At 32.4% G+C, this 26,632-nt stretch overlaps 1 protein-coding gene across 6 annotated transcripts; it reads left to right on the top strand.

Moving 5' to 3' along the window:
* The first annotated feature begins 1,014 nt into the window (after window positions 1–1,014).
* On the top strand, window positions 1,015–25,545 carry LOC138306878 (AP-1 complex subunit sigma-2). 6 transcript variants are annotated; one of them, XM_069247391.1, is made up of 6 exons: window positions 1,015–1,174; window positions 2,662–2,756; window positions 3,364–3,542; window positions 3,833–3,941; window positions 4,331–4,468; window positions 23,357–25,545. In XM_069247391.1, exons 3-6 carry the CDS (start codon window positions 3,364–3,366, stop codon window positions 23,411–23,413), a joined length of 483 nt encoding a protein of 160 aa, XP_069103492.1. In that variant the 5' UTR covers window positions 1,015–1,174; window positions 2,662–2,756; the 3' UTR covers window positions 23,414–25,545. The 6 variants fall into 6 exon arrangements, with proteins under 6 accessions (XP_069103492.1, XP_069103496.1, XP_069103497.1 ...); XM_069247395.1 differs by lacking the exon at window positions 2,662–2,756 and adding an exon at window positions 7,665–7,737 and having other exon boundaries at window positions 1,016–1,174; XM_069247396.1 differs by lacking the exon at window positions 2,662–2,756 and adding an exon at window positions 20,606–20,633 and having other exon boundaries at window positions 1,016–1,174.
* The last annotated feature ends 1,087 nt before the right edge of the window (window positions 25,546–26,632 follow it).

A 26,632-nucleotide genomic window follows, 5' to 3' on the forward strand; every position in this document is an offset into this window, starting at 1 on the left:
TATACATAGCCACAGTAGTCAACAAGAATTTCTCTCTATTCATGTACACCTGTAGATATTCAAGAAGAACTTACTTGGTGTATTCCTTCAGTCCCTTCATGAACCAAATCGCATTTCTGAAGAACGACATGTCTGGTGTGGGATTCCCTGAACTCACAATCCTGTACTTAACAACCTAAAGTAAAAGTGCGAATGTTCGTTAAGAATTAACAGTGATGTGCACTATACAATGATTACTCATAATAAAATGCTCTTAAAACATATAACATCGGTATACTAGATATTCTGACAATTCTCTTATTCTGTGTAATATAAGCATATAATGATATTACTTTCAAAAATTAAAAAAAAAAGAATTAGACTCTACTAAAATGTATTTAAAATGTATTTATTTTAATCATATAAATTCTAAATGCAGTTACATGTATTCTATAATTATAACTTCACATAGACAAATTTTACATGTCTATTTGTCATTAGAATTAGAAAATTGCCTGACTTCAAATCCATATTGAGTCTAATACGATTATATACATGTACAAGCAGATTTTAATTTTGTTCCAGATCAACTTTAGGTAAATCACTACTGTAAAGGCCAGCTGCAGCAGAGTCTATTTATATAAGTACATATGTTTATTGATTTCGACCCTGGCCATGAGTTATTTTCAATTTTCATTAAGCTATCTTTACAAACCCCAGTGGTCAAACCGATAGTTCAAGGTCTGCAACTAACTAAACTAATGTGATCATGTGAACAGATGCAGACGAAAAATAATTATTGTATAAAGAGCTTATAAATACCGTTAACGTCCTACTCTTGAGTTCATTTGCAAAGAGACCGTTTAAATGTCACATTGTCCGTGCACTAAACGATATGAGTGCGAAATACAGCTGAAATATAGATATAGACCGGCCTGTCCACAAGTGTGTGTATTTTTAGAAAAATTATGCAAGCATGTGTATTCATTTGTTTTGTTTAAAACGTCACTAGTTTCGTACCGGAAGTCAAAATTTGATGACGTAAAACACATGTGCACAACCGGAAACGAGACGCTGGAAAGAGAGGTGTTGGCAGAGAAATGTAAAGCGACGACATAAATTACAGGGTTTGATTTTTTCAAACGCTGAATAATTATTTTAATCAAAGGAGAAGTTAGTCCAATAAACGAAAATGGTAAGTTGCCTACTAGAGGAACAATTAGAGCACCACTTACATCAACTATCGGTAACCGGTAAATTGTATGTTGCACAATATCTGAAGACTGACACCTGCCTTTTTATATCGTGGGACAACAGCATGTATCCTCATTACAAAAGTGATGTAATGTAGCCTAGATCAAGATTAGCTGAAATATCACAACGCGCTGTAGTTTACAAATGGTAGCTAGGCCTAAATATGCATGCTGCAGAGCATCAAATCTGATTGAAATAACGGATCGTTTTCTCATTTTGTTTCCTAGAGGATCAGACATAAATGTACAACACTCTGTCACGTTTAGTGATCACCTTTATTGTGCTCCCTGTACTTAGTTCAAACGCAATTTCTCCATCTGTCTACGTATACATACACTAAAAAGGACATTTTGTCACAGCAATTATATCCATGTGTGTATATAACTATATTTGGGCGAAAAGACTAGATACACGAAAACTATTCTGATAAGTCTGCAAACATTTTCGTCCCCATCAAGATATTTGGAAGTAGCAATTTGATTGACCAATTAGAAAGTAAAGGTCAACAGATTTTGCATATGACTGCTAATGGGATGATATGATGATGTCTGATTTAATTTGGTGCTTAGGCCAAGACCAAACATGTTTCAATTGACATGATTAGGCTGGAGGGGGTGCCAAGACCTTGATCATTAAATCTAACATAGGAAAAGGCTTTAAAGGTATAGAATAAAAAACAAATATTCAATTGATGTTGAGCTGATGATTGATCTCTTTTGCAACCATGCAGTTTCATGTAGCATATCATGATCATCTGTCTAGTGTTCATGTTAAAAAATAAACTAGATCTTGCAGGGTTTTTTTCTCCACCCATTTAAGTATACAGTGTAATACTACATAAAGAATTAACACTGTCCCTTTGGAAATATCTGCATACATGTGCTAACAAGCATACAAAGAGGATTTCTTCAACATTATACAGATAATTTCTAATTTTAACAAAAAGATTTCATTAGTTCTTTAATGATAAAGTAGCTCAAAATTGCAATCTCCTCAATCCCGCTTATACCATTTTCACATTTTTGAATTTTTGCTTCATTTTGCTTTACAATATGTAAGCATCTGGACAATAATAGCTACTTAAAGAAACTTTTCATCACAGGCACATTTTTGAAAAAATATATCTACTAAAATATGATACAACAATGGATTTATATTTATATTCAGAATATTCAGAATTTCTGTTAATCTTAATAATTTTGCTAAACCTAATTAAGAGTGCTTGGGATAATTGTGTTTACTAAATGATTTATATATATATTTTTGATTGTTGGTGGCTATATAAAAATTCAAATAAATACAACAAATTCAACAAATTCTTTTGTATGTTTTTTATCCTAATCCTGTCTCCCATGTATATACATAGCCTTCCTTAATCAAGAAAACCTCTCTTAATTGTATTTTTTGTATTTTTCTTTTCTTGTCCAGTATTAAAGACTTTTCAGAAAGAGAGACTACAATCAGATTTGGTGGAATAGTGCTACATCTTAGATTATCGTTGAGACACTTTATGTGCAACAAATGTAGGTTGATTGTTTTAGAATTAGACTTTTTGTTGTTTTGGTAGTAGAAATATGAATATGTTATTAACATTACTAATAAACTAACCGAAGTTGTCTGAATACTTCTATATTTATAAGTTATAATCATTAACTGTTGTATTTTTGTAGAAATTGTTTGTTTTAACCCAGACAGATACATACAATATTAGACTTACAATTCATTTCATTACAAGTATATATATAATCTTAACCTTCTTATCTGCTCAGTGCTTGTCCTTTTTGCTTATTTTCAAGACTCTACAATGAAATCTACAGTTGCTCTTCAGATCTTGTAACGGGCTATAAATTATCCCATATTGAAGTAACAATTCTAGCTTTCACTGGCGCATCAAAAGGACTCATTGACTCCAATTACCCAAATATTTTGTATCCGATCACTAAGGCTGGCATCTGAAATACAAGTTAATTATCATTTATTACAATGTTCAACATGTCCTGAAATTATGTATTATCATAAGATGGTTAGACCCTTACAATCTTTATAACTGAATCATCATTGGATGATTTTAATTAATATTTAAAACCTTAATAAATCATTAATTGATCATCTATTACATTTTCATTGTAGATGCAGTTTATGCTCTTATTTAGTCGGCAAGGGAAGCTGCGCTTGCAGAAATGGTACACAGCCCACACCGACAAAGCTAAGAAGAAGATCACAAGAGAGCTTATCACTTTGGTGTTGGCACGGAAACCTAAAATGTGCAGCTTTCTAGAGTGGAAAGATCTGAAAATTGTCTATAAAAGGTATAAATACAAATTCAAGCTGTGTAACTCTTCAGCAATGCATCATAATGAGGTTTCTATATTCAGGGGATATGTGAAGAGTCAAGCACCTTTTTGTTTGATGAACTTAAACTTTAAAGCAAATTGATAATGTTGACAAATGCATCATTAATTTCTTTATTTTTAATGCTGTAAAAGACCTTAATATGTTTTTAAAATCTACATTTCTCTATTCATTCATTCATTCATTCATTCATTCATTCATTCATTAATAAATTCATTTATTAATTAATTCATTTCTGTTTTTCCAGATATGCTAGTTTATACTTTTGCTGTGCTATTGAGCCTGGAGACAATGAACTCCTCACTCTAGAAGTTATCCACCGATATGTTGAGTTACTTGATAAATACTTTGGAAGTGTAAGTATGTAATTGGATCTAAGTAAAAAGGAGTGATATCATGATCAGAGGTTAGTTTTCTAAAAGGTCATTTAGGCTTATTTGTCAACTTTAACATACATCATGAAAATTTACAAAATTGTACATCTTTGTCTTATGTTCCTTTTTGAATATTATAAGGTTTTGCAGGAAATGAAAAAATTTAAAGTTTTTACTCATCCAATATCAAGTTAATTAATTTGAAGGACTGGTATTGGATCCATATGAATTATCTGTAAGTTGAATAAATTTTGACTTAGTCAATAAGCTTGCAAAGAGTTTTAAAATGGATTTTGATTTCTGTCACTGAGCCATTAAAATTTAATTTTCATTAATAAACTGACTCAATCTTTAAACTGGTTCTTTTACAGGTGTGTGAACTAGATATCATATTTAATTTTGAGAAAGCCTATTTCATGTTGGACGAGTTACTATTAGGAGGAGAAGTTCAGGATACTAGTAAGAAGAACGTTCTGAAGGCGATAGCAGCACAAGATCTACTTCAGGAGGTAAATACTCTTCTTATACTTATATACAGGCATTCTAACAAAGAAAATCAGCACAGACAATCAAAAAATTATACAGTGTATGATCTAATGAGGACAAGATGATTTACTTCAGGTTACTTTTATGATTCTTCTTCTTTATTAGACAACCAGTTGGTCAAATATTGACAATTTGTAGTTGTTTGGGGTGGGGCGCAGTGATTCTGACACTTTATAAAATAGACATTTACAGACACTAGATACTGTAAGTGTACATATTTTAGTGGTAATTATTTTTCAATATGTTTCGAATTCGCTCTTGAAACTTTCAGCCAAAAATATAATTGTGCTAATTGTCTTTGATAGAGAATTTATTTTGAATGCATGATTTCGTCTTTGCACTAACTTGTTCAAAATTAATTTTGCACTAAACAATTTGATTACAACTTCTACTGCTGGAGTTGGATTATGAATATATATGCAAATGTTAGTACATGTATGATAAATTGATGAAAGTGACTTTTCATGTGGAATTAAAAGAGTAACTTGAAAATATGCAAAACCCTCATTAGGCCATATACTGTATGTCAAGACATAATTTATTTCTAAACTTTGAATGCCTACATAACCACAAATATAAGGTACATGCACATACATGTATGAAACCAATTATGTGGCGTAAGATAGTTTCTAGAGAATCAGAATTATTCCAATAAGTGTGTAGCTTTCTCAGAAATGTCCACCATAATCAAATCAACTGCGAGGAAAGAGATGATCTAGGCCTTCTATAATGAAATAAGGAGAATTTTTTTGGAACTTGATACCATCTGTGTTACCCTGGCATGGTTTCACAGTATTACATAATAGTAAACTTGATCTAAAGGTGACCAGAGCGTTTGAGGACATTTAACTTTTCAATGTGTATTGATTTAGAGAGATATTATGTTTCCAGGTGAATGTTACATATCTTCTGTGTAAGGTTTTTCAAACAATATTTTGAAAAAAAAATGAGGGAGAAAATTACCTGTCGTTACATGTAAAAGAAGATAATTTCACAATCACTTAACAACATATTGCTTCAATCTTTACTAATACAGATAATCGTTGTGAAAATGAAAATGAATTATTCTTTTACACGAAATACCATGCGCATTATGGTTTTAACTTAAGATAAACAGTTAAACACTACATTGATGTATTTTCGTACACATGCACACATGTAAACACAATTCTTTATTATAGCTGCACACCATCAGTTTGCATGTAGAGTGTGATAATTGTAATTGTATGCATGTACCAGTTAAGATGTAAGAGTTCTATGTGTGTTCAGTTTTAACATTATTAGTGGTGGGATGTCCTTATTCTCCTCAGCATTGACTGAAATGTACATGTAGGTTGGAGCAAATTTTAATCCAACGTCAATAGTGAATATATATTTTCAGACAATTGAAAAAATGGTCTATGAATCTATTTTAGGACAAATATAGAAAACAGTGTTCATTAACAATATGATTAAACAACGTTTTGAGAAAAACAGGAAATAAGGTTTTTAAAAAAATTGAATAAAAGACAAATGTAATAAAAAAATTAAATGAAAATAAAGAGAAAAGTAATGTTATGTTTTGTCAAATAAAGTTACACAAAATCACAGTGCTTTTAACCATATTCTCTGACAAAGTACATTTCGTATCGTTTCCAATAGAGAACTATTCTCCAGTGATGATTGACATGTCAATTTCTCTCACAGCTCTCACCACTGATAATAGTTTTAATGAGTTTGGTTCTTTATATAACCACTTTTCATTTGTAGTCAGTTTTTACACAATGTATAGCTTTAGTACTTCAGCTTAAATATATTTATATAGTTATAGATATAGGGATGGCAACTACTACTGCTATGAAATCCACAGTGAGAATATCCTAATCTAATATTTATGTTAAGTACTTAGTATTTTAGAAGTGGGACAGCTGTTTCACTTGAAGCATTTCCAATGTAAATGATTGAAAATCCTATTGGAGGGTTCACTCGGCATTATGATTCAGTAAGATAACACTTTAATATTGGTGAGAGGTTACAGCTATAAAACTTAAAACACAAATATACCGTTACCTCATAAAACATGTATACTTTCACCTCATACAGTTGTTCCCAGTATGGAAATCTTTAAGCTGATTGATCTTTGTATGTGGTGCCAATTAGCCAACTATGAACTAGTGCTGCAACGATACGCTTCTCCCCCGATTTAATACATAATGATCACGATATTTATTAACTAATTATTCGGTCAAAAAGTGAAATATTTTATTCTTTCACTATTGATTTTACCCCTTCTTCAATAATTCGGAATACAAAATGCTTCCATATTTGTGATTTTAAAGTTGCTGGATGTTCTTTTAATTCTATAGTGTTTCGGGGCGTAAGCACCGCCATGTTTGTAGGAAAATACTCGTAACCGCTGAAAAATTACAGATTTCGCCCGATCCAGAAATTGGTGGGGCGCACTGTGAAATAAGAAAAAAAATGCTGTGAACCGAACCGTGTAGTTTATACCATAATATATTGTCCTACGGTTTATCGTTGCAGCACTACTATGAATAAAAAAGATTAATGAAGAAACAAAAAGACAGTGGTGTGTCTATTACATCAGTTCAATACATATACCTATATACACTGTTAGTTAGGTTCAGAGACATAGTCAATTATGTTCTGTTGTATTATAGAAGGCAATGCTAGATTAGTTAACCATGAAAACTTCCCTTTGACATTATTACAACACTTTTCTAGATGTTTTGAGTCTTTTGATGGGAATGAAATATTTTTCAGCATGCAATCACATCACTAATTGGTATAAACGATTATATTTCATTGTCATACATCTTAATTCATTTAGAAATCTATGTCACCTTCACAGCGGCAATCATGATTTATAGGTGGTCACACGTTTAAGATGTCTTCCATTCTAGCACATGCCTTTTAGAAATGGGTCATTCAAATATAGGGGACTGTTGACTGGTAATGATTCTAGGTTGATGGGTTTTTTTTCTCTTGGAACTCTACACACTCCATCACAAATCTGGCACAAACTTAAAAGGTCATAGCTGATATATAGCAGACATGAAGTAAAATTAATCTGTTTGATTAATTCTGCTCTGTCAATGAACAAATCACAAAAAAGATTGGCTGACTTTGGGATATTCTAACTATTTTCTTTTGAATCAGGATGAGGCACTTGAAAACGCTCTTCAAGAGTATGGATTATGTTAGCGGATGAGGAAGGGGAGAGCACTCCTGGGTAGCTACAGTACTTCATTGTGATTGGTTGTTAATTTGTTTCTAACTCTCTCTCCAGACATTGTCTGTCCACGGAAACACACTGACCAGGTGACCAATCCTGGGGTTGCCATTAGAAAATATTGTCACGATCTTTCATAACTAATTTCAAGGAATTTTTTAAAGCAGACAGATAGGTCAGTAAAAATCTTTTACCAGATCAAAGTATTGAATTGATGAGAGATTTGTTATAACTACAAAAAACTGTTTGTTTATAAAGGCATATTAAATGTAACCGTCTTTACGATAGAAAAAAATGTAAGAATTGTAGATTTTGATAGAAAAATGTAAGAATTATAGATTTTGAAAGAAATAATGTTGCACATACATGTAGGTACATAATTATAATGTTGTTTTGATGCATGTGTAGTGATTTTGTTGCCTGGTTGTAATAAGTGATGTTACGACAGTGTTGGTCAGTCCCTGGTCAGTCCCTGGTCAGTTTGTAGCCTGGACACTGGATGTTGACCTTGTCTGGTGCATGTTCCTGTGTCCAAGAATAATGTGATGATAACCGCTGTAGTACACGGATACACCTCTTCATTGTATTCAGTTTTGGTGACATGTGGTTCTGTTATCACAATATGCATTGTTCATCATACTTGCCTGATTGTCCATCCGGCCATGGCTGGTACAAATGAATGTTAATGTTATCAAATCTACTGTATTGGTGAATGACAGTCTTAAACAAATTATCTGCTTTATTAGCTCACCTGGCCCAAAGGGCCGGTGAGCTTATGTCATGGCGCGGCGTCCGTCGTCCGTCCGTCCGTCCGTCTGTCCGTCCGTCAACATTTCCTTTAAATCGCTACTAGTCATAGAGTTCTGCATGGAATGTAACCAGATTTGGCCAGAAACATCCTTGGGTGAGGGGGAACAGAACTTGTACAAATTTTGGCTCTGGTCCCGCGGGGGCAGGAGGGGCGGGGCCCAATAGGGGAAATAGAGGTAAATCCTTTAAATCGCTACTAGTCATAGAGTTCTACATGAATTGTAACCAAATTTGGCCCACAAACATCCTTGGGGGAAGGGGAACAGAACTTGTATAAATTTTGGCTCTGACCCCCCGGGGGCAGGAGGGGCGGGCCCAATAGGGGAAATAGAGGTAAATCCTTTAAATTGCTACTAGTCATAGAGATCTACATGGATTGTAACCAAATTTGGCCACAAACATCCTTGGGGGAAGGGGAACAGGACTTGTATAAATTTTGGCTCTGATCCCCCAGGGGCAGGAGGGGCAGGGCCCAATAGGGGAAATGGAGGTAAATCCTTTAAATCGCTACTTGTCCTAGAGTTCTGAATGGAATGTAACCAAATTGGCCACAAACATCCTTGGGGAAAAGGGAACAGAACTTGTACAAATTTTGGCTCTGGTCCCACGGGGGCAGGAGGGGTGGGGCCCAATAGGGGAAATATAGGTAAATCCTTTAAATCGCTACTAGTCATAGTGTTCTGCATGGAATGTAACCAAATTTGACCAGAAATATCCTTGGGAGAATAAGAACTGAGTTTGTATAAATATTGGCTCTGGTCCTGGGGGCAGGAGGGGCAGGGCCCAATAGGGGAAATATAGATAAATCCTTTAAATCGCTACTAGTCATAGAGTTCTGCATGGAATGTAACCAAAGTTGGCCACAACTTCTATAAATGTTGGCTCAGACCCCCCGGGGCAGGAGGGGTGGGGCCCAATAGGGGAAATATAGGTAAATCCTTTAAATCGCTACTAGTCATAGTGCTCTGCATGGAATGTAACCAAATTTGGCCAGAAATATCCTTGGGAGAATAAGAACTGAGTTTGTATACATTTTGGCTCTGGTCCTGGGGGGCAGGAGGGGCGGGGCCCAATAGGGGAAATAGAGGTAAATCCTTTAAATTGCTACTAGTCATAGAGTTCTGCATGGAATGTAACCAAATTTGGCCACAACTTCTATAAATGTTGGCTCAGACCCCCCGGGGGCAGGAGGGGTGGGCCAATAGGGGATTTAGAGGTTAATATTAAAGTCCTTCAGAAAAGAAACAATGAACCTGTATTTCAGAACATAACTTGGCATTACAAACCAGGTGAGCGATACAGGCCCTCTGGGCCTCTTGTTATAACTTGCGATGCTGACTTAATAAATATAAAAGTTTGCCCTCATATATTGATATTTAGTAATCTGTTCAATTTAACTACATTGCCTATTATACAGTACATCAGGTTTCATAACATATATAAAAGGTAGTATAATGGAAATAAGAAATTTAATCGAAAAATGTTGAAACATGATTATTGCAATGTTTGATCCTATTGTCTATCACATGACTTTGTTGATATAATATTGTACACCACATGACTTAATCGAGATAAACCATTGGTTTCTACGTACTGTACTTTGCATGACTCAATCAAGATTATCCATATAATTGGGCAATTGGCTCCCTTTATCATGTCTTACACTTATTTAGCAAAGATCATCAATTTTCTGACATGGACATCACATGAAATAACAAAGGATTAAAAAGAATAAATTGGTCTAATAATGGATGGTCTAAAGATTGATGCATAAACCGTAAACCAAATTGCACTTCACAAAACCAATTTTATGAGTGAGTGCACATTGGGTTTTGGTCTGGTACAGCAATTGAGTAAATTATTATCATCTTCAATCCTTATAATTTAAATTCTCAAAATTTCATCATACAAATCTGTATAAAAAAAATCTCAAAAATAAGATTTACATAGAAAAAGAATAGTTTTGTATGGCGCAATGATTTTGACGTCGACCATATCTGAGACATACAGAATATCTGTTAAAAATTAACCTTCGCATCATTTTCACATTTTCTACTCCTAACACCTTATCATTATATCATTTCATACCATTTTCATGGTTTTGGCTTGTGAAATTGTTCAGTGGATATAATTAGATATTAGTTATGAGAAGCACTTTGTGGGGACCTGGCCATTTTTTTTATGACATAATCAAAACGTGCATTTTTTTTGGTGTATGAAAAAAGATTTAACCAATTAAAAGCATGCTTCAACCAAATTTAATTATTCAAGAATATCTATTGATGTCAATGAGTCAAGTTCCTTCTACCTTGCATCACATGACTCAGTTTAGGTCATCCATTGGCAATATATGGGAATATACAATCTAGGTAGTTTATTGGCTACTGGTTGTCAAATGATCCAATGATATTTACATATACATGTATTTGTATGTTATCCTTTGAAAATTATTGTCCTGTATGTCACATGAAGAAAAATGGTTTAAAATGGTGGACTCTCTAAAGAGAAATGATTTTGAATTCATGAGACACAGCAATTTTCATAATTCTGTATTGACTTGTTATAGTGTATAATTATATCCCTACATAAATTAATGTCGTCATAGCTTATGATGTTAACTCTGTAACCTATTTACCTGTGGAATTGTACCATAGTAATATTCCACAATATTTTATTAGGAAAAGCAAAAAAAAAAAAAAAAAAAAAATTGGATACTTGAAATACTACTTCAAAATAAACATGTGTTACCTGGTATTATAAACCGTTCTCATTTTTCTACTGTTTGGAGTGGAAGCTTAAGGGATCTACACTTGTTTAGATAACAATGAAATCATCTTAAATCTGTTTTCAATATCTCAAGGAAAGCTAATCTGCTTTGTGGTTTTTGAAAATGTCATGTTATGAATGCACAGATAATTAAGAACATATAGATAAATAGTAATTTTCCGATTGGTAGCTAGTACTTATCAATTTATAGCTGACGGTTTTGGGCACATCATATTCAGTTCTGAGAACTGTTATGTTATTTTTGTTTTAACATTTGATTGCCTTGTTTAAACATAAGATTTTTCTTTTCACAGTAACTGGATTCTTATGTTATAGCTGTATTTGACTCAACAAGTGCCCCGGTCTTTTCTGACTCAACAAGTGCCCCGGTCTTTTCTGCACATCTTTAGTCCTGTAACTCCTTTTATTTTAGCCATCACAGGGCCAAGTTCCTGTACTGTTGACTAGACACTTTAGGACATCATTTTCACATGATAATATTTTCATGACTTTGACCAACGTCCAGCCAATCTTTATTTCTGTTTTGTTTATACAGCCCAGGACACTTATTAAGTCAAATGCAATTTTTATTTGTGATAAGAAAAGCACTTTTATTTTGTTGTCAGTTCTATGTTGCATGGTGTACATGGATGTCGATGATGATTTACATTGTCAGTGATTTATTGTAGCTTAAATTTATTGTCATGTGCATGCCTTATTGTAGTTATCCTAGATTAGTTTTAAAATATCTTTATCATATTAGATTGAGCTTTGATGATTTTAGTCTAATTTGCTTTATGAATATTGACATGAAATAATCTGTATTTTACTTTTTATTAGAGATTGCATGCACTGTTTTAAATGTTTTGTTAATTTTACACTTCCTTCTGAATTAATCACACAGTTATGTAATCTTAAGTAGAGAAGTACTGTATAATTTAGAGGGAGTGAGGGATTTCACAATCTCCTCTTTGATAATTATTTATGAGCAGAAAAGTTTGTGCAATTTTCAATTCCTTAGTAATAAGCCATACAGGTTATCTTGCTTATCATTCTTTCCATTTTGTTCATGTTATTTTAAGTTTACAGAAATTAACTTTAAAACTTTAGTTTGCAAAATTGAATCCCCCATGAATAATAGCAACTATATGTACAGTGTTTATCTATTTTGAAGCCTGCACTTATATTCAGAAGCTCATTTTATGCAAATCTGTAACAACAGCACTATTCTTTTTTGGGATTTATTCATTATTTTTTTTATGTTTTTTCTTCACTTACGAACAGATATTATTTTTACATCATTAGGTTGCATGAGATAATTACTTTTCTAACCAATCCATGACCTACTTAAATTTCCCAAACTAATATAGATGCATAAATAGTGGTATAATACTGCAATATGAAAAAAAATATATTGGCTTTGATTCCTTTAGGAAAATACATTTTTGCCAATTATAAGTAGCAGCATACATAGCTGCAACCTTACCTTATTTTAGATAAAATGCCAATCAATGCTTAAGCAATAAAAAAATTTCGTAAAGTTTTCAGAGGACTTCCTCAATTTGCCTATATCAGATATAGGCAAATTAAGAAAATAATGTAACATTTTGACCTTTGAAGGCAATACTTTTACACAGACTTTTCTCGTTCTTCTTATTTTTCCAGTTCTTCTTATTTTTCCAACAGAACTTTGTCATTTGAATTGTTATTTAAGCATAGATGTCACTATTTTTAACTTCATCAGGGTTTGAAAGAAATTTTGTTTGCAAACTGTGAATCCGCATAACTCACAAAAATTTGCAAAAAATTTTTATTTCATAACCCGATGAAGTTAAAAAATAGTGACATCAATGCTTATAATTAATTTTCCAGACTACTTGATAACAAAAAACATGTTTAAACGTACGATACCATTGTTTATCCAAAGGATTTTTTTCTAAATCAATACGCAACGTCGACATCTCTATTGTGACATCATGATAACGTCGGGTTTTTGTGCCATTCTCAGATTTTTTTCTTCATAGTATATGAAGGAAAAGAATCTGACTATCAGAAAATCGGATTTAGTATGAAAACAAATGAAAATTAATTATATATATCATATATTAAATTTTGTTCTAAATCAATACGCAACGTCGACATCTCTATTGTGACGTCATGATAACGTCGGGTTTTCGTGCCATTCTCAGATTTTTTTCTTCATAGTATATGAAGGAAAAGAATCTGACTATCAGAAAGTGGATTTAGTATGAAAACAAATGAAAATTAATTATATATATCATATTTTAAAGTTCCTATGAAAATGTTTATGCTTGGCTGTCAAGGTCAATCTCACTATAAATTTTTCATGCTAGGTTGCCATAGGTCAAGGTCACAATAAGTTTTCATGCTTGACTGCCATAGGTGAAGATCACAGTGATTTTTTATGCTTGACTGCCATAGGTCAATGTCACAATAAGTTTTATTGCTGGACTGCCATAGGTTAAGGTCACAATGATTTTTCATGCTTGACTGCCATAAGTTAAGGTCACAGTATCATCACTATGACAACGTTATAGCCTTTACCACCTACCATCATGCTAATGACGACTGAAGACTAATTCAAGAAAGGTTGTCAAATTCAAGAGCATTGCATGCATGTGTACCTATATATGTTGAAGCACAGTACTGGTAATGATTGTTTATTTTCCATCACAGTATAAGCACCTGTCTATAGACACACATCATTGGACTCTGTCGGTACTGGTTATATTTTGTAAATCTTTATATATTAAAACACATATATTTTTTCTGCTCACACAGTTAATGTCATATACAACCTGCTAAATTCTCTCTCAAAAGCTCAACTTATTCATAATTCAATATAGTTATATCGAGAAGATACTGTTAAGCATGATAAAGATTGGTGTGCTGTTCATTGGTTTCAGAGGCTACTTATATATAACTTATATATTTCTATGAACTTATGAAAATATTGATAACTTAAGCAGTGTATTCAATCCCCATTTCTGAAATCATAAACGTTTCTTCTAATCTGAAGGAAAAATCAATCTTATTAATTCTCTATTAATTAAAAGCTGTATTTTAAACCCATTATACGCAATTTGCTTGTTGATTACGACGGTAAACTAGCCAATGTTGAGTAATATCAAATATGTGATCTTCTTCATGTAAACTCACCAAATGCTAAAACAATTCTGAGACCACCTGCAATGCAATAGAGATACATAACCGCTGATAAAATTCTGGTTGGACAAGCTGTTACATAACTGATATGGCTTAAGGCGATAATTAGCAACAGGTGCAGAATTATGTGACTTATATCCCAACAGGGTAACAGATGTCTGTACATTACATAATGACCGCAATATACCTTCATTTTACAATTGATGGTGTTAACAACAGACCAAGTACTATAAACAGAAAAATATCTCTGATCAGTCGAAATAAAGATTTATTTCAACTGTTCAGCTGTATTACATGTGTACATGAAATGTCTGTTAAAACTCTCATTGTTGTTGAACAGTGAATATAGAAACAACAAATGATTTTTTTAATGTTCCTGAAATCACTATCCCATAGGTTAACCATGGATATCTCTACACACGAAGCACTTTGGAAACTCCAAACAACGAAAGTACTTCGGTCACATTATTACTCCACACACGGAAATTTTCAGTGATAGTTAAATATTAAAATTTTGGTGACACTTTTTTTTTCCGCAGATGTAGGTGTATCTTTAACATGTGATAAACAAGGTCATGACATAAGATTTGAAAAACGTCCTTATGACCTTGATATTGTAGGACACTGATACTTACGGTCTAAGAATTTGTGCTTCCTCAGATATAAGTAACATTTGTACCTATTTTTAACACCACTGAGTCAAAAAGCACACAAATTTGATTATTAATATGAGCAATTAACCATTTTGTCTCATATGAAAGAGAGTTACGATGTAAATCCAAAGGAAAAATCGCTAAAAGTAGATACAAAATTTACTTATCATGTAAAACCATATCAAAATATAAGTCTTAATCTTGATTCTCATACCATCGACAATTTTTTTTGTTTTTGTTTTTTTTTGCGCATTATCAAAAAATCGGGTACCCTTCCAAGCGGGTGGTGGGGCAAGTTGGCATGATTTGCTAGAAGTATGAATTATCAACCTGTAAATAAGCTATAACATAAGAACTGATGTAGCATGTTGCATGAAGACAATATACCATGATATGATAATTAATACAATGTTATGCCTCGTTTTCTTTTTCCATAGGAGGAGACCCCACAAGGATTTTTCGAGGACCATGGCCTTGGATGAATGCGCATGGGCATGTTTCAATAGCCAAAAGAGCTACATCCATAAGAACAAATATGACTTATTATTCAGTAATATTGTTTTTTATGTCTTCGTGGTTGTCAATGGGAATGATTTTTTTCTTTAGGTTTTAGTCAGAATTGATAAATAGCAGCTTTTGTAATAATATTATCATTTTCTTCTTTTTAACTGTAATGAGAGGAAAACAACAATATTTGATTTTGAAAAAAAACATGAGCTTATTAAGCAGAGGAATCACTACATATTCATGCCATACTTAAATTACCATATAAGAAAAATGTATCGGCAGTGATAATATAAATAATGAATTTTTTACCAATAATATGGATTTTTTTCCACTTTTGAAAAAGATATTTTAAAAGTTCCTCTATGAATTTATAAAAAATAAAGTAGACCTTCTTGTTTTTGTAGGTTATACAAAAGAATATTCTTAACATCCAGATTAGTGTTTGGTGTTTTCTTTTGATAATCTTTAACTACATTTGTTTGTGAAACTCAAATGAAAATGAAGAAAATTAATATGCACGTGTTCAAGAACCAAAGAAATGTTAAAGAAGAATATCTTCCAAGAATTTAAATTTTTGTTTATAATTTACTTTGTATGGGTTTTTTCTGACATACACTACGCTACACATTCCTTAAGACATTTTTTTTGACATTCCGGATAGTGTGTAACAATTGATATTTGTTGGTAAAAACTTTATAGATGCCATGATGAATGTAGTTCACAGGATCATCAGACATTCTCACTTCTGATATTATCCAAATTCATCTTAAACAATGAAGATATTCTTGCTTATACAGTGATACGGATTGAGCTAAATTTAGGCCGTTTTGCAAGTACTTTTCCAAAATGTCCTAAATGTTTTGAAAATCCTTAATCATTCAAATATTCCAAAACAATTCAAATTCATAAAAAAAAATTGTAAAAAAACAACAACTCCAAAATGTCGCATAGGTCAGTGTAAAACACTTCATATAAGGCAAGCATTGGAGAGCGAGTTGGTATATTTCGGAAAGATGGGAATAAAACAAAATTAAAATCATAAAATAGTGTTTCTTGAGGAACATCAACCATAACAAAGTTTTATCAAAGATTTCAATTGTGCTTATTGTATGATGCTTAAATGGCTTATTTATTTTATTCATTTTGTCAGACATTCCAGGGCAATTGTTACTGTATTTAACTAGTTATCAAAATTACTGTATGGTAACTGGTGTTTTCTTGCATATTTCTGCTTTGAACAATACAACTTTTCAATCAACATTTTTCCTCGACCGTATGATTATACCGGTTAAAACAAATGAATGATGTTAATATTCTCTGCGTTTATTCCCAAAAAATGTAGGATACATTTCAGTTGTATAATTTTCTATTTTTGAATTAGTATAAAAAATTCATTAGATATACCGTAAACCAACTTTTTTTCTTTTGCGTCTTTATTTTCATACCTAATGGTTTTTCAATGACGATTTTATTTTGCGACAGTTTAAAGTTCTCATGTTCTGACTTGTAGTTGGCACGTTTTCACGATGATTCATTTTCGTGAATTCTTATCGATCGCGAAATACGCAAAATTAATCGCACTCGAAAATAAGTTGGTTTACAGTATTTTCAAATTAAATAATGATTTTTCTCTTTTGGAAATATCCTTATAGATACGCCATACAAACGTATTGTGCTTCATGAACATTTTTGTTTCAAATGTATTAGTTTGACGTAGTAACAAGAGTGTGTGCTTAGTGATGAAAGCTGTTGTATTTAAGTAATAACTCTCTATGAGGAATATGTGATAGGTTTGATGTGTTTCAAAACTAATGAGATTACGATTTAATGGGATTGCATCGGACTTTAATGGTCTGTCGGTATTGGTTATAAATGTGCTATGTGTGGGTTTTTATCGTGAACTATCCATATCCTGATGTATACATGTAATTAGGAATTTTTTTGGTGTTTCGAATTGCGATTTAAATTGCGATTTTCTTGATGTTTTTTTTTTAACAAACTTTCAGATCAACGATTTTGTAAGATTTTCAAAGACAACTACAAAATACTGATTGACACATTTTAAACCTGTTGTAACAGAGATAGTGGCTTCTCAAAATTATGATGAGTTCCAAATTCAAAATTGAATCGCGAAAATCGCAGTAATTACTATACCATAAGTAATGTAATTTATCATTAGTAATTTTACTATATGTTAATGTGTTGTTGTAAAGACTAATGCTTCTGACATTTGTTATCGATGGCGATAAGCCATGTGTAGTCTTTATGTGACATACAGTACAACAATGGATAATATATACATGTAAATATGTAACTGTTTTGGTAGTGTGAAATCAGATAAAACGACTATAGAGATTAAAATGTAAGCACCTCTACCATTAATTACTGTATATATTTGCTTTAATTCGCGTGGTGGTAAATTTCGCTATACATGTATACGTATTATAATTAGCGGTCAAGTTTATTTCCGCAAACTTTAAGACTCGCGAATAAATTATAACGATCGTACAGATATGAGACCTTGTGTCGCATATTTCTGTCAGATATTGACCTATGAAATCAAATAACTATATTGAAACGCCTTCACATTCTAGTGGACTGAAAAGCACGTTACAACAGTGATGTATTTACTTCTAATATTATAATATATGTATATATATATATCAGCTTGACTCGTTATGAATTCCAACACAAACATGCAAAATTACCTTCCTATATCCGTCTGTAAAGATCGTGTTTCTATCGCTGTTGATATCCCTCTAAAAGTGCTAGAAGTAACGTTGTATTTATCAATAGCTTTAATTAACCCTGTAAGAATAAGTTTGCTTATTTATAACTCGTGCTGTTGAATTTTCTTGTGGTAAGAAATCTTATCAATAAATATGTGGAGATGTATTTAACCCTTGGCTTGTTTTTGGATGGTTTCAAGTTTTCAAATGGGAAATATATATCGGTACAAAGCAACCTATCATGGTTTGCTGACTAAGTCAGCATTTCGAAGACATTGTCAAACCGAATGGCTATGTCACTCTCGCACCAATGACTGATTTGAAAATAACATCAAAATATTAATAAACTCTAATGCAAAATTTACCTAGCGCGGTTGACATGTCATCAGATTACTGTAGGGAATATTCTCTTCAGTGTCTCCAACCAAAAGCTGAAATAGAAATGAAGTGAAATATAACTCAAACGTCATTTGACAAACTTTTACCAGTCTTCACATTCAAATAGCACAGTTTCCTCAAGGAAAAAAAAAACAAGATTATATTATATTTGGTTTGTTATTTTCACACTTCGCATCTATAGATTGGAGTTTTTATTTCTGATTTTCTCACTGAGAGAAATAGTCTGTAAAAGTGGTAGTGTATGCTCCTGCTGAGCGCTCAGCAAATAGGGAGTGGGACGACCAGTTTGCTCTTTGACGGTTGTCAGTATAATGTGATCGGGTGAGATGTACTTGTTCTGTACATGGTAGGATGCTTCAGCGGGATAGCACTATAAAAAGACAAATATTCCACTGTTGCAAAGATTCACATCACGAACATACCGTAGTCTCCCTAACATCCGTACGCACTTAACACACTGTATATATGGGAGTCAGTGCATGAACTACACTAACTGTTAATAGGACGTTAATCTAATCAAAAAAAAACTAACCAATTAACATTTCGCACTGTCCACCTTTTTGTCTACCGTAAGTTTGCACTGTTACCAAGAGACAGTCGAATACCACACGCAAAACATTAATTTCATATCTTGTACTTTGTCCTTATATGACATTCTTAATTAATTAAGCCTCAACAACGAGCCAGAGAGATTAGATATTAGATATTGGAAGTAGAGTTAACAATAATATACAAAATTATCCACCGCCGACAGATCATAAACAATACTCATTATTTGAGCAATAATTGCTGTTTACTTGTGTAAATATATGTCTACGTAACACAAAAAAAATAGTGCAGAATAATTTATTTTGCCTTTGGTACAAGCGAAATTGGTACTGAATTATATAAAGGGCATAGTGTCGGGGCTGCTTTTTCGGACCACAATTTATGATATTTTTATCGTGAAGTAGAATAAGCTCAAACTTTTCAATGGTAGTAATTCAAGAACATTACTACAGTAATTCGTTTACTCCTGTTTATTCATAGAGTAAAATAATGTCATTCGTCAGTGGTGAAGAAAGAGTTATCTGATCTTGTTATTATAAAGATACACCCGACAGATCATAAACAATACTCATTATTTTGAGCAATAATTGCTGTTTACTTGTGTAAATATATGTTACGTAACAAAAAAAAAATAGTGCAGAATAATTTATTTTGCCTTTGGTACAAGCGAAATTGGTACTGAATTATATAAAGGGCATAGTGTCGGGGCTGCTTTTTCGGACCACAATTTATGATATTTTTATCGTGAAGTAGAATAAGCTCAAACTTTTCAATGGTAGTAATTCAAGAACATTACTACAGTAATTCGTTTACTCCTGTTTATTCATAGAGTAAAATAATGTCATTCGTCAGTGGTGAAGAAAGAGTTATCTGATCTTGTTATTATAAAGTATATCAGTAAGGAAATTACGTAGTTTTATCACAATTTACAATTTTCACTATTAACTTGGTTAACAACAAGTAATACCTATCCTTACTTTCATAACAAAATAAGAAAAGAAAAATATTGCCCTACAACTATTCGACACATTTTGAAGTAGTTTTCTTACAAACATACCAATACAATGACAAAGAGTAATTTTATTTTATTTATTTTGGCGGAAAGTATATTCGAATTATAGGTTGCATAGAAACCACACTAATTTAAGTCCTGATGAACGTTATATTCGAATAAATGATTTCATAGGAAAAAAAACATTAATTAAAACTATTGGAATTATTTTGAGAAACATTTTATTCGAACTAATGATTTCCTATACACTATAACAGATTTATGCCACACAAACTGATACTACCGGTGAGTATTTCTGTGTTAATCTATATAGCCAGTTGACGTTCTCATATCGACCACTAATGCATGTTACTACAGTAGTGACGCTAGACAAACTGAAGGGACGATATCCAAAATAACCCCAGGTTAACTGTGACTGGAAACACTTCACACATCTGTATAAGAGTTTTAAGTTGTTTCACGAAAATCACTCTTAAAACAGTTGTATTTTTTTACTAAAATGTTTCTTTCTAGAGTTAAGATAGACGACTACTTTGTCTTGGTATAAAATCTTCTACTCTTACATTCTGTCTTCAATTCTTTCTTCAATTTTATAGTATTTTCCCAACTCTCCTGATGGTTTCATATTATCATTACTGGTCGACCGTTCATGGCGTTTGTCGTCGTAGAAATGATATCTAGCATTAATTGAAGATGCAGTGATAATTTCATTAACTACCTGTTCACAAAAATCAAAAACAATTACTCCCATTCTTTTGTCCTCTACGTTTTGTTACACGAACTGTAAAGTGGTTAGGTCGTGTATGATAATTGATAGATAAAGCCTATCCGTGTAACAAAAAATGCATCAGCAATTTAAACTCTTTATAAATATCATAAATGACACTTTTGTCAACTAGGAAATAACTTTTCTATTCTATATTCTATTCTACATTGCAATCCATGAAAGTCTCTCGCTTTTTCAATAACACGGTAACAGACTTCATCGAAAATGTGCATAGGTCAGCTGTTGGAAACGCAATTGCCACACTTCTTTATTCAACCCACACCTGAATGATTTTGTGAAATATCAGGTGCAGTGATGGGTGACACTTGATGGAATAGGAAAATCACATATACAGGCTAATTAGTCTGTTGCAGAGGATTTAAAACCAGAACCATGATTTTTATGCCTAACAACTTACGATTCACGCTGATGACGCTTTTCACTATGCATTTAGCATTGTTCATGATCCGACATTTGCTCCGACAACGAATGCGAACATATTTGTGCGCGCACGAACACGATTGTAAATATCGTAATTGAAGTGGTTAATATGGGGCAAAGACATAACAACACTGGGGACAAAGCTACTGTCAAGTGTTCGAGGTAATATATCCTATTTATCAGAAGTAGGACACAAAGAGAACAAACAAAATAACATGGCATGGACGGTCACACAATTATAGAACAAAAAGACTACGGATAATATCGAAAGGTATTTCTGGATGATCTCCTCAGTCGGTCTCTATCTATATCAAAACTGAATAGTCCGCCCATCCATTACTAATTTTTCCTTATTTAGACCATTTCGACAAAATTTGAACTCATGGTCTTCCAGTGAAAAATTACTGAATGGTTGCTGTGACATTTTTAAACCATAGGGAAACGCCATAGCCATACATAAAGAAACAATTTCTTACTATAAGATATTAAAACACTGTTAATTGGAGTGTGTTGGTTGCACCAAAACTCGTCCGTTAGACGAATGATATTCAGTACTTATAATTCTAACATTAATTTCAGAATTAATATAGAAACTATGTGTGGAAGGTAGACTATCTTCTAATACATAGTAAATGGGCGTTAGAATAAATGTATATGATTTTTGGAACAAGGATGTATTAAAGTAAATATATGTATGAAAAAGAAAATCTCGAAAAGAATATTTTAATTTCGTAAAACTTATATATAATTAAAACGTTTTTGTATTATGCTATTAATTCTATCATATTTTGCTAATACTTCCTTGCTCCATGTTTAAACATGCATACTGTGTACGTATCATACTCTGCTTTGGTGATGCCCAACTCTATTATCGTCAGGCTTTTTGCTCATACATGTACATAATCAACTCACTATCTTATGTTTGACTCACTCTCTCATAATCTCTGTGTCTGTTCGTCTTTCCGTATTGCATCATTGTTAACCTAATGTGAGGTATCCCTTCTCTACGTATATCTATTTATAAGTGCAGCGATCTCTGCCTTACATAAAGATAAAGTTAAAGTTAACTCCGTTGTAAATAACCTGTTTTGGTTCTCCACGTTTATTCTTTGTTCCAGGATATTTTGCCAGGTTCATCATTACAATTAGCGTTAATCTGTTTGACATTCCTTTATTTGATTTTCCTTTGAATCACCAAAAAAGTATTCAATACATTAATCACCATTTCTAACAATAAAAAATTTCATTTTGATGAGCATTGTGGGTAACAAATGATACCATTTGGTAGCACATACTTAAATTACAAATAAAGGAAGAAAATGTGTAGAATTTTATAGATTTTACTTTATAAATGAGTCTTTTTTGTCATATAATGTTCTTTAAAACTATAATAGGCTTTACATTTTAAATAGCGTTACAACATTTGTTATTCCTGGAGGATCAGTTATCTCCTGAAATTCAATTTCGCTGTACTTTCAATATTTTACTATGATTATCTGAACAATTCACATAATGCATATGTGTTTACAAAACAAAATAATCCCATGGACACTTTAAAGATATGGATTTATGTATCGTAATTACATGCACCTTAGAAAATGCCTTCATTCTATTATGAAACATAATCACCAATGCATATTTTAAATCGCTTTTGTTGGCATGACTACATTTGTTTTATTCAATGATGTTTGTCTACCAGTATGCTATCTTACTGTTAATGTTACTACCGCATTCTGTGATTACATGAAATATGTTACTATGGCAATATAAAGGACTAAACATTTGTTTTATTCTGCTGCAGGAATCTGAGGAGCCAAAAGGCATTCTGGAAGAGATGGGATTTACCAGCTCCAGTTAATACGGGACCAACCTGCTGATGTCAGAACATGTGCCTCACCTTGATATGACACCTGATCTTTAAATTTGCACTCAACCCCTGGACATGATAATATAATTATAGTGCCTTACTCTGTATGCATTCGATGAGAGAAGAAATGGTATGCATAAAATCCATGGTGGAATATAATAGACCTGTGAATGTTTATGCATATAGTACAAAATTGGCATGGTCGCCAGCAATCAACAAAATAATTGTTATGATTGTACATGTATGCTGTAATTAACAAATTTTAATATTTTTATACGGAAGTTTATGCTCATTTTCATGGAAAATAATATTTACAATTTTATATGAAAAAATATTCTCGTTTTTAAGTTAAAATTATGCTGAGTGTCTTTAGTATTTCATATACACGGTGTTTCTATCTATCAAACAAAGTTTTCAAATACATATGTATATCACATACTTGAGTCCAATATATTGTTCACATTTCCAAAATATCTCCCGTCCATTTTAATTGCGTTGTGATTTCGTTCCCGTCTCGTTATTTTTCCTGTTCACTTTGAAATACGCACAAAGTCATCTCCGTCGTACCGAGGTTTTTGAAAAATTCCTCAGTTTAAAATTCTCCTTAAAAAAGCATTACAGAAGTTAAGGAAAGTTTCTTTTTTTTTTGACTTATTAACTTCTGTAATGCTTTTCTAAGGATAATTTTAAGTTAATGAATCGCTTGAAGTTAGGAAGGTTGATATAACTTGGCCTTTGTTATGATAAGACTACTTATATGGTTTTGAATGACATTCAAATCTCGGTAACTCGAAGTCTATAAAGTCATCGTGAGGTTTTAAAGTAAAGTCTGCAATATTAAGTTCATTACTTTTAGCACAATATCATGAAGTACATTTTTTGTATGAGCAAACGATATTGATATATTTTCCCTTTTACGATAACATTTCCACTTTATGAAAATTACTATACCAATCCCCGCCACAATCCACCCGGCGCAGAAGGCCATTCAGATCTATCAGTGTTACCTACCTTCATTTTACTCCGTCAGATAGATCAGCAATCGCGACATCTCGGAGTAATTTCCGTGAATCTTCGGAAATATATATTTCCGAAGATTACCGGACATTTCTCCGAGGGGATCCGATTGATAGATCAGATACCGAATACATCAATAAGTATTTTGTCATTGTATTCCTCGTTTCGTACATGGCTCATTGACATTTTGCAGAAAAAGAAAATATTCTTATCTGGAATAAATCGGAATCGTGTCCTCAATCATCTAGTTATTCTTGTTATTTCATGGAGAGAAGATCTAGACAAGTCAGATTTGAAATAATGTCGTTAATAGGTCCTATGACCATCAGCTATAGAGTAATTGCTTACATACTTAACTTTTGTTATTTAGATTATGTTAGCATAGACGCACCAACATCCCAACATCATAGAATGGTTGGCACATTTAACCGAAATTGTCTAGCTTAAACATAGTTTGAGAGGACTATAGTTAATTAATGATTAATTATATGTCAAATAATTAGAGGGCTTCCATATTGTAACATTCACCGAAAGTTTGTAAAATGACATGGTTTCCATGCTTCTCAGGATGCCATTAATGATTATAATATACATGTATGTCTATGTTTAAACATAAAAAATGCATTTATTTGGTATATTTTTTAAGGATCTCCTTTATTATTTGGAAGTAAATACATTATTTTGGTAATCGCCAGTCTTTCTGATAACCAGAGCTACTTTCATTTGGTTAAGGAAAATACTACTAATATAACATGACTGGTTTATGCTAAGTTTCCTGGATTTTAGAACCGAATTTTTCATAGTTAATTCGTATTACGAACATACAACATCACCATGGCTTGTATTTTGTTATTGATAGTCGATATAATTTCTAGTATTTTTTTTTTAATTTGTTTCACAAGAGCAGCATTATACAAATTATATTTAATTATTGTTAATCGCATGATAATACGTGAGTAAAATGATACAATGTATATAGTAAACAATGAATTTCTAATAATTATGATATCTTTAACAATTTGTGATATGATTGAAAGAACATGTAATTTACATTTTTACTCGGTTATGGGTACAGAGTAAATTTGATATTAAAACATGAGCATTGATTCTTTCTTCTGTTTTATATTCAACATGCTTTAGTATAGTGGATGTTCAGTTCAGATTGAGGTGAACTTTATTTTTTGAAAGCTGTGTCGGACATCTCAGAAAGTCCCTTAATATCACATAACAAACTACACTGCATTTGATGTTCTGGACGATATATAGTCAAACCTGTCTATAAAGACCACCCGTTGGACAAAGTAAAATGTTTTTTATTACCAAATGATCTTCATACACAGGGCAAAATGCGATGCAACTAACTACTTGGCGTTTTGAGAAAGTGAGCATATTAGGCAGGCGGCTTTATAGCAATGGATAAAAAAACGAAACGGGGATCTGGATAGCTACATGTACTACAATCACAAAGTATGATTAAAGTAATGTTAATGTTTACTATGCATTAGCCATCGAAAGGATCACATAAGACAACAAAAATATTAATTTCTTGTACGAGCATTTTGAAAACAGGTTACTTAATGAATAATTTATCCAGTCAACTTTCAAGAAAACCAAACAAAGATTTATTGATTTAAAGATAAGTACATCTGCATATTGTATATACATATATATATATTTATCTATTTTTGACAGCTAGATGCGTATATCAGGGTCCTAACCTTTAAAGCTACATACTGAATCATTAAACCGTACACTGTATTGTATACCTTTAATTATATATTATATGCGTTTGGTTAAATCTTAAAAATTATACATGTATTCATCTTAATCTCATTCATTTCAGTGGTGACATTGTTTAAGCAGTTACTGTAGAATCACAAAAGAGTGCGAAAAGTTTAAGATTGTGCAAGTCAAATCATCCTCAAGCCAAGCATATGTAACAACGAACACATTGGAAAGGAGAAAGGTAATTAGCAAGGTGTACGGAAACAACGACTTATTGAACAATCGTGTGAATCAAATTACCATGTCAAATAAACTGCGTCAGCTGAGCGGATGGAAACAAAAATATTGAAAATAACAGGACTTTAGAGGAGTGTTTTATCGCCACATTTGTTATGCTAATATCTCAAGCCGTTGGTATATCACAATCTTATATAAATATCACATTAATGCAACGAAAGTAGCAATATA

This window comes from Argopecten irradians, chromosome 14 (genome assembly GCF_041381155.1).
Source record: "Argopecten irradians isolate NY chromosome 14, Ai_NY, whole genome shotgun sequence".
Taxonomy (NCBI): domain Eukaryota; kingdom Metazoa; phylum Mollusca; class Bivalvia; order Pectinida; family Pectinidae; genus Argopecten; species Argopecten irradians.

What these genes read in the sequence shown, in the direction of transcription:
- LOC138306878 (XM_069247390.1), top strand. An exon ending in CTGAAAATTGTCTATAAAAG is followed by an intron (nt 3,543 to 3,832) that starts GTATAAATACAA and finishes CTGTTTTTCCAG; the next exon opens with ATATGCTAGTTTATACTTTT. An exon ending in CACAAGATCTACTTCAGGAG is followed by an intron (nt 4,469 to 23,356) that starts GTAAATACTCTT and finishes ATTCTGCTGCAG; the next exon opens with GAATCTGAGGAGCCAAAAGG.